This window comes from Astatotilapia calliptera, chromosome 5 (assembly GCF_964374335.1).
Source record: "Astatotilapia calliptera chromosome 5, fAstCal68.1, whole genome shotgun sequence".
Lineage (NCBI taxonomy): Eukaryota > Metazoa > Chordata > Actinopteri > Cichliformes > Cichlidae > Astatotilapia > Astatotilapia calliptera.
In genome coordinates this window covers 23,743,096-23,761,446 of record NC_137426.1, presented here as the reverse complement: position 1 = coordinate 23,761,446, position 18,351 = coordinate 23,743,096, and the positions used below count along the sequence as shown (strand labels likewise).

General features: G+C 40.7%; 1 protein-coding gene across 3 annotated transcripts; it reads left to right on the top strand.

The window, feature by feature from the left end:
- Positions 1-770: 770 nt before the first annotated feature.
- On the top strand, positions 771-17,454 carry ikbke (inhibitor of nuclear factor kappa B kinase subunit epsilon). 3 transcript variants are annotated; one of them, XM_026168314.2, is made up of 21 exons: positions 771-1,072; positions 2,567-2,666; positions 2,901-3,038; positions 3,134-3,263; positions 3,341-3,522; positions 8,759-8,919; positions 9,077-9,187; positions 9,313-9,492; positions 10,370-10,569; positions 10,765-10,823; positions 10,938-11,029; positions 11,146-11,247; positions 11,689-11,746; positions 12,359-12,471; positions 12,561-12,637; positions 12,724-12,763; positions 12,868-12,969; positions 16,177-16,273; positions 16,444-16,535; positions 16,640-16,711; positions 16,801-17,454. In XM_026168314.2, exons 1-21 carry the CDS (start codon positions 786-788, stop codon positions 16,862-16,864), a joined length of 2,457 nt encoding a protein of 818 aa, XP_026024099.2. In that variant the 5' UTR covers positions 771-785; the 3' UTR covers positions 16,865-17,454. The 3 variants fall into 3 exon arrangements, with proteins under 3 accessions (XP_026024099.2, XP_026024101.1, XP_026024100.1); XM_026168316.2 differs by having other exon boundaries at positions 930-1,232; XM_026168315.2 differs by having other exon boundaries at positions 930-1,260.
- Positions 17,455-18,351: the final 897 nt, after the last annotated feature.

Sequence of the window (18,351 nt, the reverse complement as noted above, 5' to 3'; positions counted from 1 at the left end):
AAGATGGATGAATGCATATATTATATATCTTCAACATTAGAAAAGACTGTGAAACGGGAGAAGAGTCGGTCAAATATGAACATTAAATGGGGGCAATGTAGCATTGTGTGGTGATATTATGTTTATACAGGGACACCAATTATATATATTTTATTGAAGTATTAAAAAATATCATATTGCCATCAGTCTAAAAAGGTCTGATAAGGACTGGATGGATTATGGTGTAGTCACAATAACACAGTAATAAAGACGATTGCAAAATAAGTAATTTCTATATAACCCTTCCGTAAATCCGGTTGATTACAACATATTTTCCATTAGCAAATGCTTAACTCATCATTTATATCTCATTACTCCTCCTTAGTATGCCATTTATAAATACAGATCTGATACTATGATGATTATGATTAATGCTGGCAGTGATGTAGTAGGAGTGACAGCTGTACATAGTTACAGCATGTACAGCAGTGATAGCTGTACATGCTGTAACAGTAACAGGTGGATAAACATAACACAAATGGCATGCTAAGGAGGAGTAATGAAACACTTGCTAATAAAGCGCTAAAAACACACAAACAGCAAAATTAAGCGGCCAATTTTCATTTTAATCTAATTCTTTGGGGAAGTCAGTGGTGAAAGGAGCAAAATGCACAGAGATAAATAAGAGCATTCATTACCAAGTACACTTAAAACTATTGTATGGTTATGTAAGAGAGTAGCAAAGTTTTGTTGGTGTTTTTTGTTTTTTTGCTACAACTTCCCTCTAGCAAAAACATAATCCCAGTATGGCTCCTGGGTTTTCCAGCCCCAGTTTCTCTGAGCTGATCTGCGTACTCTCACGGCAGTCACTCTCACACAGGCACAGAGGGAAACTACATTTCCGCCTTCATCTAAAGTCCGTCCCACAACGTGAAGTCCGCACTTCCCAAACGATAACGCAATGCGGCCAGCTGCTGGCTCTGAACGAACCCTCCTGGATCCCCGTTACAAAAAGTGACCCACGGCACACTGAGCCCGTGTCCAGCAGCACCTCCTCTCCGCGTCTCACCTGTTCGGAAAGGAGCCCTTCCAGGTATGAAAGCTGCTTCTAACTGCGGAAGAAGTTTCACACGTAGGCGTATTTTGTTTTCAGACGAGCTGGATTTACAGTAACCCAGAGGGCAGTTGGAGTTAGTAACCAACCGTCAGGGCTAAATTAAAGGACGACTGACGAGCAGCAGCAACGGGTCCAGGTGAGGTCCGGCTACAGCTCCTACATAGGTTAGTAGCGCGAGCCCTGCTAAACGAATTAAACACCTAGCTTCAAGTAGCTAACCGCGTATTAACGTCGTTTTAATAGAGCCTTTGATGTAGAAGTTTAGTAAAATGTAAAAAATCGTGTTAGTGGAGATATCCGTGGAGGTATTTGTCTACTGACAGAGCTTTAATTAATGTAACACCTGCTTTTAATGGGAAAAATGGCTGCTGTGACGACATGAACTCAACTAGCCTGTTTAAAGCGAATAAATAAATGCAAATACTAGAGGTGGGCGGATCGATTCAAAAATTGAAAGTATCGATACCAACGCCGGTATTGGTGTCAGATCGATACTAGCATAATAGGATCGATACTTTTTTTTCTATTCTCAGTTTGACATGTAGCCCACTGCATTGTGTTAAATTATTTATTTATTTTAGAAATATAAAAAAACCTCACCTCAAACATCAATCTATCCAACATTTCCTTTCCGTTTAACCTTATTAGTGTCTCGGTGTGGGTTGGAGCCTGTCATGCAGTATGAAAGATGTCTCAACCTTGTTGTGTTGACTGTCACATTGATTTTGTTTATAGCCTACAGCACATTTTAATTAATAAAAGATGACCAAAAGTGCTTTACAGACAGGCACATTTACATTCCAGGCCTCCCCCCAAAAAAAAACCCAGTTTCACAATAAATGAAAAGCCGAAAGGTTTTGTTTTAACAACTAATTGTTGTAGAAAGTAAAAACCACCATGATTTAGTGATCTCTAAATCTGTTTAGAATACTTTTGTGCTGGTGCACCTAAGAAAAAAGTTAGGCACACCAGTGCAACTGTGGCAAAAAGTTGGTCTTAAGCCCTGATTAGATAACTGCTTGGCTAATGCTAAATGAATGCTCAGACAACGTGATTGGTCAGTTGCGATGGTGATTGTCGACCGACACCGCTATGATGATGTAGGAACAACACCAACGCTGGGATATCAGCAGATGTACATCTTCCATTAGGACAGCAAACAGAGGAGTTTTGTTTAGAATATGCAAATTGATCCTGGTGCATCTCGTATGTCATGATACACTGCTATACCCCAGGTAAAGTACCTTTACAAGTCAAAAGGTAATGCTGGCCCTGCATTACTTGGTATCAGATTGACACCAGAATTTGCAGTATGGCAATGCACTGACAAATACTACAACAGCAGGCCGTACGGTTATCCGATACTAACCTCTTTATTTTAGCATTTGTTTGTTTTATGATTGGATAACCTTGGTTCTGTCTCCCAAGGCTTTTCTAATAATAGTAACCCTCCCTTCTCATTTCTTCCAGTATGTCAGGTATTACAGCCAGTACAATAAGCTACCTGTGGTCTGTAGACGATGTCCTCGGGCAGGGGGCTACTGCCAGCGTCTACAAAGCACGCCATAAGGTAACCACAGGATGGTTTTATCATCTCATCGTACTCACAGGAAAAGTCATTCACATCAGTGCTGCCGTCATTATTGAAATTTCAGCCTGCTTTTCTTCTTCTTCTTCTTTTGCTCAGAGCAATACCAGGATGTACGATAAGAAAAGCTGTGGTTTCAGAGATGCTGTTGATTGCTGACACATTTGCGCAATTCTGTGATGTATCTGTGATGCAAATGTGCATGCGTGTTTGCAGAGGTCGGGTGAACTGGTGGCCGTCAAGGTGTTTAACATAATGAGCTACAACCGCCCCCACCAGGTCCAGATGAGGGAGTTCGAGATGCTCCGGAAACTCAATCACAGCAATATTATCAAGCTATTCACCGTGGAAGAGGTAAGAATACAAAAAGATATCTATATTAAAAAAAAAGAAAAATATTAGCAACATGTAAAAGAAGCACACCTCACGGTTAATCCCTCACCTTTCAGCTGCCCTCTAAACAGAAGGTGCTGGTGATGGAGTATTGTTCAGGAGGGAGTCTCCTAAGCCTGCTCGAGGAGCCGGAAAACGCCTTTGGTCTCGCTGAAACAGAGTTCCTCACAGTATTGCAGTGTATAGGTGGGTGTGTATATGTGGTATCGGTCTGTAATTTTATGCACCTGTTCCTGAAACTTTCCACCCTCTGTTCTCTTCAGTGCAAGGTATGAATCACCTGCGGGAAAATGGAGTGGTACACCGGGACATTAAGCCAGGGAACATAATGCGGCAGGTTGGGGAGGACGGCAGGTCTGTTTACAAGCTGACAGACTTTGGAGCAGCAAGAGAGCTCGAAGATGACGAGAAGTTTGTCTCCATTTATGGAACTGAAGAGTATCTGGTAAGATAGCGGACTCACTGAGCAAACCTCTGCCAGGTTTCCTACAGTGGGGCAAAAAAGTATTTATTCAGCCACCGATTGTGCAAGTTCCCCCACTTAAAATGATGACAGAGGTCAGTAATTTGCACCAGAGGTACACTTCAACTGTGAGAGACAGAATGTGAAATAAAAATCCATGAATCCACATGGTAGGATTTGTAAAGAATTTATTCGTAAATCAGGGTGGAAAATAAGTATTTGGTCACCTCAAACAAGGAAAATCTCTGGCTCTCACAGACCTGTAACGTCTTCTGTAAGAAGCTTTTCTGTCCCCCACTCGTTACCTGTATGAATGGCACCTGTTTGAACTCATCATCTGTATAAAAGACACCTGTCCACAGCCTCAAACAGTCAGACTCCAAACTCCGCCATGGCCAAGACCAAAGAGCTTTCGAAGGACACCAGGAAAAGTATTGTAGACCTGCACCAGACTGGGAAGAGTGAATCTACAATAGGCAAGCAGCTTGGTGTGAAAAAATCAACTGTGGGAGCAATCATGAGAAAATGGAAGACATACAAGACCACTGATAATCTCCCTCGATCTGGGGCTCCACGCAAGATCTCATCCCGTGGGGTCAAAATGATCATGAGAACGGTGAGCAAAGATCCCAGAACCACACGGGGGGACCTGGTGAATGACCTGCAGAGAGCTGGGACCAAAGTAACAAAGGTCACCATCAGTAACACACTACAACGGCAGGGAATCAAATCCCGCAGTGCCAGACGTGTTCCGCTGCTGAAGCCAGTGCATGTCCAGGCCCGTCTGAAGTTTGCCAGAGAGCACATGGATGATACAGCAGAGGATTGGGAGAATGTCATGTGGTCAGATGAAACCAAAGTAGAACTTTTTGGTATAAACTCAACTCGTCGTGTTTGGAGGAAGAAGAATACTGAGTTGCATCCCAAGAACACCATACCTACTGTGAAGCATGGGGGTGGAAACATCATGCTATGGGGCTGTTTTTCTGCCAAGGGGACAGGACGACTGATCCGTGTTAAGGACAGAATGAATGGGGCCATGTATCGTGAGATTTTGAGCCAAAACCTCCTTCCATCAGTGAGAACTTTGAAGATGAAACGAGGCTGGGTCTTCCAACATGACAATGATCCAAAACACACCGCCCGGGCAACAAAGGAGTGGCTCCGTAAGAAGCATTTGAAAGTCCTGGAGTGGCCTAGCCAGTCTCCAGACCTCAACCCCATAGAAAATCTGTGGCGGGAGTTGAAAGTCCGTGTTGCTCGGCGACAGCCCCAAAACATCACTGCTCTCGAGAAGATCTGCATGGAGGAATGGGCCAAAATACCAGCTACTGTGTGTGCAAACCTGGTAAAGACCTATAGTAAACGTTTGACCTCTGTTATTGCCAACAAAGGTTATGTTACAAAGTATTGAGTTGTATTTTTGTTATTGACCAAATACTTATTTTCCACCCTGATTTACGAATAAATTCTTTACAAATCCTACCATGTGGATTCATGGATTTTTTTTCACATTCTGTCTCTCACAGTTGAAGTGTACCTCTGGTGCAAATTACTGACCTCTGTCATCATTTTAGGTGGGGGAACTTGCACAACCGGTGGCTGACTAAATACTTTTTTGCCCCACTGTAAATACTTTGGGGACCTTCGAATAAGTGAGTGAAGACTGATTACAGTTTATTATGTTTTTAGTGCTGGTTTGCTTGTGATAGTAGCATTAGCAGGGCTCTAGAGTGCGACCAATTAGGTCGCACATGCAACCTAATTTCTGAATGGTGCGACTAAAAAATATCCTAGGTCACACCGGTGCGATCAGCCGTTTGAGTAAAAAAAGTCTCCGCAACTCTGTCTACGTGTGGTCAACAACAGACACACATTATGCCCATATCGTGGTCTAAACCAATCAGAGATAGTCAGGGGCGGGACCTCTCTGGTTGGCCCTGGTCCAAATATTCCTGTAGGCCTAGGTGTCTATACGTTTGAAAGTGCAGGCGGATAGAGAGAGGTGAGTAGTCAATAATCAATTTGATTCATTAAATCCTGATATAATATAAATATATTTTATCAGAAACGCCAGAATCTCAAGTTAAACCTCACAAAACTATTTCAAAAACCACCAAACAGCTAAAACAGTAAATGAGAGCAGGGAAAAGGATTCCGGACAAAGACGTAAACACAAAGCATGGACCCGATGCATCAGAATCTGTGAGATGTCGGTGTGGTGTGAATAAGTCACGGTGGGACCACAGATCATCATTTAGAGCCATTTATTGTTATCAGCTGCAGCTCTTAAGCTGCCAGCCACGCATCACATCACACCACAACTTCCAACCCACAACCCCTGCTCCCCCGTGTTTTAACACAGCGGGCGTGATCGCGGATGCTGTGCAGGTGCGTCTGCATCGATGACCACGCCTCGCCACAGTCGGCTTTCTCACCCAACGGCACTTATGCCCCCACGCTGTCGGGGCTGAAAGCCGACAGCTCACAGTGAAGCTGCAGGTGTTGTCTCTCTCCAACCAAAATTCACTGAAGAAGATCAAAACTACACTTCACATTTGATAAACATCGCCATTAATTCCCTCTTACTTTTGCTGTTTTGCTTCCACCATGATAAAATAACACTTCCTTCACAGCTCTTTCTCTATTTTGAGAACAGTTTCCCATCTCAAATCTGTTTTCTTCGTTATTCATTCGCTTGTTACAAACAAGTCGTGTACAGCGCTGTCGGCCGCTGTTTTTTTTTAATTGTATTTTTCCCAAGAATGACCTCTGACAAGAAAACCGAATTTCTGCTGTTTAATACTGAAGAAATGTAAACTTTTTTAAAATTATGCCAAATTGCAAAACTAGCTGTGTCTCTAATAAAACCTCTGTAACACTGGTCCAGAGACAGCATCAGATAATGAGCCACATACGATTGACTCCGAGCCAGAGCCCATTGAAAGCAAAAGGGGGAAAGTATATACAATAGAAGAGTGGCTTGACCAGTTTCCCTGGCTAAGATACAGATAAAGCTGACAACATGATGCACTGCATTTACTGTGTGGAAGGACCATGGCCGGCAATACTGCAATTGTGACTGGTGCTAATACGTTTCGAACTGAAATGCTGAGACAGCACAGTGTATCCAGAAAGCACATTATATGCCGCGATAAATGCACTGCCCAGGTGTCCCCTCTCCCCACTGCCTTTCACAGCAGGAAACAGGTCATCAGAGGAGGCAGAGATCATGATTAAGTTTAACATTGCCTGCAATATTGCCAAAGAGTGGCAAAGTGCCAAAGCACTTTAAGCACAAGCACTTTTTCAGTAACTTATCTTTCTTGTAGAACTGTGCTCAAAATAAAGAACTTTGTGCTGACAAGATTGTTAGTTAATCATTTACAAATCAATATGTCTGTATGGACAGCAATTAAAAAAAAAAAAAAAAAGTGAATATGTAAAACTGTCGTGTTAAGCGATGCGGTTGAAAGATTTGGGTGCACCTAACTTTTGTGCTGGTGCACCTAAAGCCCTGATTAGATAACTGCTTGGCTAATGCTAAATGAATGCTCAGACAACATGATTGGTCAGTTGCGATGGTGATTGTCGACCGACACTGCTATGATGATGTAGAAACAACACCAACGCTGGGATATCAGCAGATGTACATGCTTCCATTAGGACAGCAAACAGAGGAGTTTTTAGCCACCGCACACGTGCTGCCATGCAGTCCTTCAAAATCCTACTGTACGGCACTGGACTTGAATCACCTAGGAGTCAATCGAATGCTGATTCACTGTCGAGTGGACCAGAATAGAAAAGGGAGAATGTGGAAAAAAAATCAAAGATTTAAAAAAAAATACAGCAGGAAACGCACAGACAATAGCTGTAGTGGATACTTTCCATCGTTTTTGTCTGTGGGATGAACAACAGGACAGGGAAGAGTAGCCCACTCACTGACTGAAATACATGTTTTTTACACTGCCTTCATCGACAGCAAGTGCTCTGTGCAGGTCCACTATCCCGCCTAAAGAATAAAGCAAGCAGTGGTTAGTGGACATAGAGTTGTCTTATATTATTTTTTCAGGTTCGGGTTAGCCTGCAGGTGGCCTTGACATGGTCCGTTGCATTTATGCTCCATTTGCACTACAGTTAAAAACATTTATGATGATGCGTTTTTCCATCTGTAGGTACAGTGGTGAAAGAGTGCATTCATTCCCATCTAATAACTGGGGTCAATAAAAAGTATATAACATAACATGTTCGCAAGGAGTGTTGATTTTTAAAGTAAAAGCTTTAAATCGATACACTTTCATATTGCAATAATTAAAATGCTTCCTTCAGCACTCGGCTTGCAGCCTTGTCCCCACTAAACTATTTTGCTTTTCCCAATTTCCCCAATGGAATATCTTACCTTGTAAACTCTGATGTGAATCTCTGTGTTATGTTAGATTAGGTTGAGACCAACACCTCTGCGAGTGATTTAACCTGAGGTAGATGTGAAAATGTTTTGTTACCAGGGTCCGATTTCACAGCAAAGTGGACAGTATCCAAGTGACATTTAAATGACAATCTTCAGGAGCCCAAATTTGAATATTTAAAGGCAGCCTGCATGATCAGGACTAGGTAGCCATCTAGTGGTCAAATCTATTAGTTATAACAGCCATTCCTAAAATCAAGAGTGCTGCAGCCCACTTAAAAACCAGAAAATCCCATGGGGCTCATCTAGTCTTAAATCTTCACTCACTAATCAAAATACAAGTGATGTATTTTCTTGAAAATTTTATCAGAAAACCATAAAAAACACGATTATGGCTATAAATTTCAAATGCTACCCAGTCATATGTAACGTCTTAAAGGCCAATGTGTGACCCACCTGCCACTGGCACACAAACTTTGATACAAGAGCAGCGACTTTAGGCTAAAATAATGAGTAATATCCCAAACTCACAAGCTTTTATCGCCAGTTTTAAGTCACTTTTTATATAAATAAATATATTTATAAAAGTACATACATCTGAGGAATTTCAAACTGACCTTCTGTTGTTTCTGCGGCCCATCTGTGGTACCTTTGCACCCCACAAGGGGGCCCCAGCCAGGGAATCACTGCGTTATCAGAACAAAAGGTGAACTATGTAGACTTGACTGATACACAGTGCTGGATCGAAATGGCGCACTGTGGCTCACTATGAAGGTGCTTTGACTGTTTTCTCTTCTTCATGTGTGTGTGTAGCACCCAGACATGTATGAGCGCGCAGTGCTACGTAAGCCTCATCATAAATCTTACGGGGTGAGTGTCGACCTGTGGAGTATTGGTGTGACCTTATACCACGCTGCCACTGGGAGTCTTCCCTTCACACCATATGAAGGACCACGCAGGAACAAGCCCATTATGTAAGTTAATACATTAGAGTTCTTCAAGCCCCCAACTGAAACCATAGCTAACATCTGTACATCTACATGTACCAGCCATGATCAATGTTAGTAACTGTGCCTTAGGACATACATTTATGTATTTCCTCTGAACCATTTTGGGGGTTTTGTTTTATAGGTTCAAAATAACCACAGAGAAACCTATGGGGGCGATAGCTGGAATACAACGGAGAGAGGGCGGACCTATAGACTGGAGCTATCACCTACCTCACAGCTGCCAGCTGTCACAGTATGCCACCTAATAAAAACAACTAAATCCTATTTATACACACCTTGTCACCATCAAACCCTCATGTTTTTTTTGTCTCTCTTTGTTGTTCCCTTTTCTTGCTCTCCCTGTCTCTGTGGCTGTAGGGGTCTAAGGGTGCAGCTGGTTCCAGTACTAGCAGGTATAATGGAGGCTGACCAGGAAAAGTGTTGGTGCTTTGACCAGTTCTTCACAGCCACCACAGATGTGTTGCAGCGGCAAGCAGTTCACCTCTTTTCTCTGCAGCAGGCCATGGCACATTGCATCTACATACACCACTACAACACGTAAGTCTGCAGAGGCCTTTATGGGTGGCCTTTTTTTTTCCTTTGGCTGTTTTTGTTTATTAAAAAAATGTAGTGCAAGCTCAGTATCTTGATGAGAGTTTGAAATTTTTACTGACAATGACGTGAAACCATTTTGTTTTCTGGAATTTATACAAGAAATACGCAGCAGAAGAACTCGCAGAATAATGAGGTGTAATATGTGTTATAGTTTTAATGTGGTAATGCCAGTAAATTCTGTGCTGAGCTGTGGATTATATCTGTAATCTCAAATTGCTTTTTTAAAGCCTTTCACTCTCAGTTCATTGAATCTGTGCAGTAGAACTCAGAGCGTTTGAGGACAGAGCAGATTTGTATGTTACGTTTGTAATTTAAGAAATAGTGATTTTTATGCAAACATAAATGCTGCTATTTCCTCATCTTTTTTCACCCCATGTTTCCTGTTTTTGTCTCTGCCAGCACTGAAAAAAAGACAAAAAGCTAAAACAAATACAATAATTATTTTACATTTATTTTTGTATAAAAATATGTCTGCAACTCAGCTTTATGGTAATCTGACCATTATTATTTTGTCATTGTTTATGAAGCGAACTAAAGGTTTAAAAGACTTACTGACACATGTAATCACCGAAATTTAATACACTTTATTTGTGGGGATTTGGACATTAATAAGAAAAACACCAATGACAAGAACAAATCAAAAGGGTATTCAAAGCCTCCAGCTCCAGGAGAAAAGTCAAAAAGAAAGAAGTTAACTAAATAAGCTTCACTCCAAACAGCAGCGACCAGGCGCACTGAGAACAGTCTTAAGAAGCAAACTTGCTCCTGAAATTTAAAAATGTGTCTAACAAAATTAAAATCTGTCTCTCTTCTCAACCAGAGTATCAATCTTCTTCGAAGAGGTGGCGTCTCAAACAGGTATAGGGGTACAGCAACAACATCACATGTACCTCGGACATGACCTGCTCTTGGAGGGCAGCATGAAGGTGGTCAATCTTCCACGAACTTCACCTTCTCAGCCCCTCATTCTGCTCAGCTATGCAACTGATGAAGCAAACACCAGCCTGCCATTCAGAGAACGTAAGACCGAGACTTGCATAACGGAAATATGTGTGTGTTAAGTTTTGAGAAAAAGGTGTCAGTTTCTGTCTCAACAGAAATATTTTAGCTGGTTTGGTGTGAGCATGCAGTTGTTATCACACAGTTGCACAGACATGATTGCACATTTTCATGAATTCTATATTTTTTGCGATGTATTTCTTTTGTCCTCTGCAGCAGAGAGTCCCGTCATCCCGGCCAGGTTTGACGTCATGGCAGATTACAATTTCTCCAAGGTAAATGCTCCCTGTTATTACCGGTAGTTTAAAATATTATTTAATATATTATTTTATATACTAAACACTTTTCATATCTGCCTTCTTTTCCCCCCGATCCCCTTTTATTTTTAGATTGTAGTAGGTGTAGTCCACCAGTATCTGAGGATAGTACGGCTGCTGCACACGCACCGGGAGTTGCTGCTGCAGGGATATTACAGCTACATGTGAGACGCAAACACAGATAAAAATTATTTGTTAGTCTTCTTGGAATTCTGGGCCTCCCGGGTGTTATTTCCCTTCAGTTTATTTTCTGCGTTTCCCTATTTTTCTTGTTTCTTAGAATGAAATTGCGCAACGAGTGCAGAGAAGCCTTGCACAGTATTGCCATGGTCACCATTAGACTGCAGTCCTGCCTCAATGCAGAACACGGGATTCGCACACTGTAAGTTTGTCTGCACACTTTTTAACCCTAAGCTGTAAAAGGCTGAAGAGGAATTGTTGTTGCAGCAAGTTTTCTGGAAATCTTGTGAATGTGATAGCTCAAGAAGGGAGTCACCTGGGATTTTCAAATGAATACATACAGTGTATCTACTAGAAGGCTGAAGGGTAGCACTGGCACCCGTAAGTGTTTTTAGAATAAGCACAGAAAATTAATTCTGTAAAAGTGCACTCGAGATGGTAAAGTGCAGTGTTTGCAATAATTCGGGCATACTTGTTACCTGAGGTAGATTTTTTTTTTTTTTTTTTTTTTTTATCTTGACAAATGAGGCTAGGTCTTGTGTAAACATAGACACAAAACATTTCTAATGTTCCTGATACTGTAATAATGCCATCTTTAACCTATAACCTTCCTTTCTCCTCCAATATCTGCTACATTTCTTAGAGACCCTTACACTTCAGAAAATCAAGGCTCAGCTGCTAATGGTCAAAGGTTGCGGCAGGTGAGTACCAAGAGCAAAAAACAGAGACAAGCTCGACTGATGCAGTTATACAGGTCCCAGTTAAAACTGTACAATTAAAACTCAAATTATGTCTTGTCTTTGTGAAGGTTTAATACCTTTTTGCTGGTACTGTAGTAGTAGTACTGGATGCTGCAGTTTGTGGTGCACCTGATTTACATGCTGTTATTCTAAAAACATCATAGAGGGAAAGCAGATATAATCATCCTGCTTTTTATGCTACCTATTGGCAAATATTAACACTGATTGAGTGTCTTTGAGATGGATATTTAGTTGCTACTAGAATTATAAGATACTGTATTGTAGTTCAAATTTTAGAGGATGCTAAATTTTGGTTTATTATGAATTTATATATAAACAGGCACATTGCCTTAGTGTTATAGTAAGATTTAAACCTGGTATGCAAAGGAGTTAGAGTTCCCTCGCAGTTGACTGAAATTCAATATCATGAGAGACAGGCAGACAGCATAGCTTATATTTGATGCGTCTCATATTGAATCCCCTAAATGTGAGTGCTTGAATCATAACTGATTGCACAGATTTGTGCTTTGTTGATGTGTTGTGTGTAAGAATCTGAGATGCTTGTCTCCTCAGGTTCATCAACACCTACCTTTGTACAGTGCTGGTATCCAAGAGTTTCAGAACCGACTTGATCAACTGCAGATAGAACAGGCCAAGTTGTCAGAGACTCTGGCCAATGATAAGAGGTACTATCGGGGGCAGGGATTCAAAACTGCAGAATGGACAATTGGTTTTATTTATAAGTGTTTATTAGAACTAATTTCTTTTCTTATAGCTGCCAGAAGATAGAGATGCTGCTACAGAAGATAACAGCAATTCATCAGCATTATCGTAAAGACAGGCTGACTGGCAGTATGCACAGCTTCTCTATAGATACTATAAATTTCTTGTTTGTGTTTCATATTATTCATCTGACAGATTTCTTCTTTTTCCCACAGAGCTAGCATACAATGATGAGCAAATCCACAAGTTTGAGAAGTGAGTGCGTGTGTGTGATTATGGATTTGTGTTCCCACAGCTATGCCCCAGCCTGTAAAGTACCTGCGCTGTCGTGTAATCTGTTTGTCGTTCTTCCTTGACAGAATCCACCTGTCGAGCCACATTAAGCGAGTGAAATCTCTGTTCAGAGAAGACTGTGTGCAGAGATACAAAGAGGTTTTAGACTCAACAAGAACATGGAACAGGTCAGAGCAAGCTACTCCTTCATTAAAATAACCTTTAGCAGTCATTCAAACAGTTGATCAAAGCTGATATTGTATGTTATTGATTAACCCTGGTCATCATCACTGTATATTTGTGTAACATGGAATACAGGTTACGTACTTTATGCACTTTGATTCTCTGTCTTTCAAATGTGTTTAAGTAGAGTAGAAACATTTTATTTTAAAATACAGGTTAAAAACATATATGGTATAAAAGATGGGTGGAGCCACGCAGCTTGTGAAGCCTCAAACTGAGAATTTTTGCCACCTTGACCAGACAAACGATTGTGATTGACAAGTCATTATCCAGTGAATACGTGGTGACTTATCCTTCTTTTTGGCTCAAGTAATGACCATAATAAGGCTGGGTGGTTCGCTCCCTACTCCAATCGTCCTCCTTTGGATGATAGCATCACCAGCAGCAAGCAAAGATGTTATCCACCCTCTATAATACACAATATGTGTTCCAAACAAAAACACACAAAGAAAACAATTCTTACTTCCACCATGAAGAAATGTCTCCATAGTTGACACACAATACTGATTGATTTAGCCATCTGCAATTTGTTGCTGGATTTCAGCTGAATCCAGTGACATTTTCTTCAGGTTTATTTATTACAGCTCCAAATCACAACAAGAGTTACCTCAAGGTAAGGCTTAATATTTTAAGGTGAAAAAACTACAATAGCACAGAAATAACATAGAAAACACCAACAAACAGAAAACCCCCAATGAGAAAGTATTTGGCGACAGTGGGAAGGAAGAACTCCTTTTTAACAGGAAAAAGCCTCCTGAAGTACCAGGCTCAGGGAAGGGCAGCCATCTGCCGGCTGGGGGTGAGAGAAGGAAATCTGTGGAAGAGAGCCACAGATTAATAATAATTAATAATTACATCAGAGTGCTGTATAAACACATGGACAGGGAAAAAGGTGAGTTTTTCATAGGAGGCTCCAAGCAGCCTAGTCATATTGCAGCGCGACTAAGGGAGAATTCAGGGTCACTTGATCTAGCCCTACCTATAATTTTTATCAAAAAGGAAGGTTTTAAGCCTAATCTTAAGGTTTGACTTCTCTGAGGTCCTCCTCTTTTCCCCCTGGCTGGCAGTTCAGTATTCTATATCCTTTATCCAATATATCCACGGTCCCTCCTTCAGTTCAGTTCAGTTTTGTTTCAAACATGTGCATTCACAATCATTACAAAAGATCATTCCATTATTTTGTTTGAAAAGGAGTAGGCAGAAGTATACACTTATTAGTCCCTACCCCCTCAAGTTTTACGTCTCATTGATTTAATTTTCTTTTAGTCTTAAATTAAACAAACAACATATGAAGCTAAAGCAAAGACAAAACAAACAAACAATAAAACAAAACAAATAAACAAGCCCCACCACAGTATAGTTACTTTCATATAAATAAAGACAGAATGGTTACATTGGCAGATTCACAAATTATGAAACAAACAAACTAAAACACTATTACGAACAACATTACCGCCCCGGGATAACCCTGTTTTCTTCATTCTTATATTTGTTTAAAATGTGTTTTTTATATTTTATTTTAAACTGGTTTATGTTGTTACTTTCTTTAATTTCTTCTGTTAGACTGTTCCATAATTTAACTCCTGCTATGGAGATAGACATACTTTTTAAAGTTGTTCTAACACTTTGTATTTTAAAATTCCATTTCCTTCTTAAGTTATACTCACCTTCTCTTTCTATAAACAATTATCAGATTTCTTTTGGAATTCAATTCAATCCAATTCCATTTTATTTATATAGCGCCAAATCACAACAAAAGTCGCCTCAAGGCGCTTCATAGATACAGAGAAAAACCCAACAATCATATGACCCCCTATGAGCAAGCACTTTGGTGACAGTGGGAAGGAAAAACTCCCTTTTAACAGGAAGAAACCTCCGGCAGAACCAGGCTCAGGGAGGGGCGGCCATCTGCTGCGACCGGTTGGGGGTGAGAGAAGGAAGACAGGATAAAAGACATGCTGTGGAAGAGAGACAGAGGTTAATAACAGATATGATTCAATGCAGAGAGGTCTGTTAACACATAGTGAGTGAGGAAGGTGACTGGAAAGGAAAAACTCAATGCATCATGGGAATCCCCGGCAGCCTACGTCTATTGCAACATAACTAAGGGAGGATTCAGGGTCACTGTATCCTGGATTATTTATTAATCTAGTGGCCCTTTTTTGTAGTATTGTTATTGTTTGTGTATTACTTTTGTATGTGTTTCCCCAGACCTCTACACAGTAGCTCATATACGGCAGTAGTAAAGCACAGTATAATATGTGCAGTGCTTTCTTTCTCCAGTATTTCCTATCTTTCCCCAGGACGGCCATGCCCGGTGCCAATTTCCCTTGAACATAAGTAATTTGTGGTTTCCAACAGACCTTGTGGTCAATGATCACACCAAGAAATTTTATTTAATTCACTCTTTTTTTTAAATATACATTGTCAACACATATTTTTACTTTGATATTTTTCTTTTGGTTTCCAAACAACAAAAATTTGGTTTTATCTAGATTCAATGATAATCTTTTTTATATCAAACTTCTTTAATATCGTTAAATCCTGTGTGATCATCTCCAAAACACAACTCCTCTGCACATGTACAAACCACCATTTTCTCAGTAATGCTTTTTTAAATTATCTTTCATCGTCGTTATAACGTGATTGGACAATAAAAATTAAAAATAAAACCCACCACCACCATGATTGTTTATCTATAAGCATTTGTTTCATTTGGCAGCACTGTCTGTCAGTGGATATCCAATCTCCGTGGAAAATTACTTGATGCTTGAGCAACTAAAACAGGAACAGGATGGCATTTTTGTTTACTCGTGTGGCCAGCGATAGCTTTCCCATGGCAGGCAGTGGAATAACTGGAGCAACAGGAAACTCTGGCTTAGGAAAAGAAGGTGAAGGAGTGCGAGGCCAAAAGGACACAAGGGTGAACAACATTTTTGGTATTCACTTGATGGTTAAAAATTTGAAGAAAAGGTTATTTCTATGAGGTCGTTGAGCCTTAAACCCTGCCTAGTTACCAGCCTAATGATGGTGTTTAATAACTGAAAGCAGAGTGGTCTTTCCAAGAATGGTGCAGGATGGTGGGTGTGGGTTTGAAAACCTGTCTGTTACCAATTAGGTTTACTCAAGTGTGCTTCTACATTTGTTTGCAGCCTTATGCTGGAGCTGCAGACCCGACTGCAGGACTTCAGTTCTTTCTCTGCAGGCTTAATAGCAGACTTAGAGATGAGTGAGCAGTGCCAGAATAAGGTCAGTATCACTCTTTTCATGCCTAGGAGACAGTCTTGACACCTTATGCATAAACATGGAGTCTGACATGCATTTTTCCTGTGCTGCCTTTTTGTTTGTGCTCAGTAGTTGTTGTATTAGTGATGTCGAGCAAGTCAGTGACTATGTCATGTCTCATTTGTCGTCCTCAGGTTATGGACAGAATCCTTTACACTCTGCAGTCCAAAAGACCAGAACAACAGTCAGCAGTCATACCCAAAGACAATGACCAGATGGTCTCCAGGTGTGTGTGTGTGTGTGTGTGTGTGTGTGTGTGTGTGTGTGTGTGTGTGTGTAAAATTAAGACATTTCCCGACTGCCATTGCAGTATTTCTTTCTTTTTTGTAGGATGCACCATTTGAAGGAGGAAATGGAGATTCTGGTGAGGGAGCTACAGTGTAACAACGGTATTATAGAGAGGTCAGTGGTGTGACCACCTTACTGTTAACAAATCTCATCTGTCAAAGCACACACAGCATGATGCTGATGGTATTTCTGTGGTTCCATAGCCTGGGAGCCGTGAACTCTCCTGCAGCTCTGGAGCCGACTCTGGCCAGACCTTCTACACTGTGACACAAGACCACTGTCTCTGGATCTTGCCTCTGAGAGGCGCACGCACACTCTCTGAAAATCACCTCATCTTAAGTGCCATTAATGAATGTACTGGCCTTTCAAGGACCATCTACAGTGTTTGTTTTTATCTGCTTCCTCTTCCTTTAATGATCAATGAAATGTCCTTTATCAATTTAGAAATAAGATAAGCACAAAGAGAAAGGAGGATAGGCTTCAGGTGTGTGTGTGTGTGTGTGTGTGTGTGTGTGTGTGTGTGTGTGTGTGTGTGTGTGTGTGTGTAGCAGTAATAAGATCAATCAAATCTTCATTAATGCCTTAAGTGTTATTGTATTTGTAATAGGCTGCCATAGAGATAGTCAGCCAGGATCAATGAATGCATAGTCAGCTCTTACTCTGTTTTTTGTGGTCCTTTGTTTCACAGAAGAGGAAGAGTAGGCTCTGGAGAACCTTGAATAGTATATTTATCCAGACAGAGTGTGTACTAGTATGCAGGTTTTGATTATATTTGGGATATAGAAACATTATTAAAAAACAGTATAAAATGTTTCTGTACAAATCTGCTTATAAACAGGGTAATGGTTGTGCTTGTAGACTCTGTTTTTCTTTGTGTCTGTGTGTTTTTGATGAAAAAGGCCTTCCAATGATTGATCATTCCACTTGATGATGAATTTGCTCTATTTCATCTTTTTAACCCACATTTGTTTCTGTTCCTGTTGGTTTTTAAGTGGAATGATAAAATAATTCTGTGTGTTTCATCATGGGAATCCCTGTAAAAGAGAAGCACGACCATGGGGAACTCAGGACTCACCACAGTGTCTTCTTTCTCTTTGCAGAAGGGCATTAAAGCTAACACTTCGATAACAGCTGACCAAAATGACATTATAAAGTGACATTAGCCACTGTGGTGTATGCTGGGGAAATCCCAGCTTTGTTATTTGTTGATTATGAAAGGCGGTATTTAGGGGGGAAATACTTGCTGTTTTTTCAACTTTTATTTATTTATTTGACTGTTTTGTAGTCTTTAAAAATAATTCAGTCAGAGCCAGATTTCAAACAGAAAAGTGGATGAAATCCTTTCCTGGCCCCTAATGTCAGGTTATGGTGGGTGTGAACGAATATCGTTGCTCTTAAACACCAAAAAACCCTGAAGTGAAAACGTAAAACAAGTGTGAGAAATTGAAAATGAAAGAAAGTGTGTGGGCAGGGCGTGGGCGTCCTCGTGGACTTTCTCAGATCAGTTGGGGGCGATGAGCTCAGCTGCCTCTGTGGTTATTTTTTTCAGCTCATGACGTGTTTCTGGCAAATTGGAAAACTTTACTGTTTTTAGCCCACACAAACAAGTGTAACAGACAGACTTTGTGATATTTTACATTGAGACAAAATTTGCGATACTGTCAGTCCAGAGTGAGGCCTACAAATCAGATTCATCAAATGTGTGTTTTTTACGCCTCCCGGTCAGTAATAGTTGTAGCCTGAGCCATTCTGGG

Bases quoted from the DNA above. Each gene is read 5' to 3' on its own strand.
- ikbke (XM_026168314.2), top strand. From the start codon at position 786: ATGGCTCCTGGGTTTTCCAGCCCCAGTTTCTCTGAGCTGATCTGCGTA. The intron at 3,039-3,133 runs GTAAGAATACAA...CTCACCTTTCAG, and splicing joins AGCTATTCACCGTGGAAGAG to CTGCCCTCTAAACAGAAGGT. The intron at 9,188-9,312 runs GTATGCCACCTA...CTGTGGCTGTAG, and splicing joins CACAGCTGCCAGCTGTCACA to GGGTCTAAGGGTGCAGCTGG.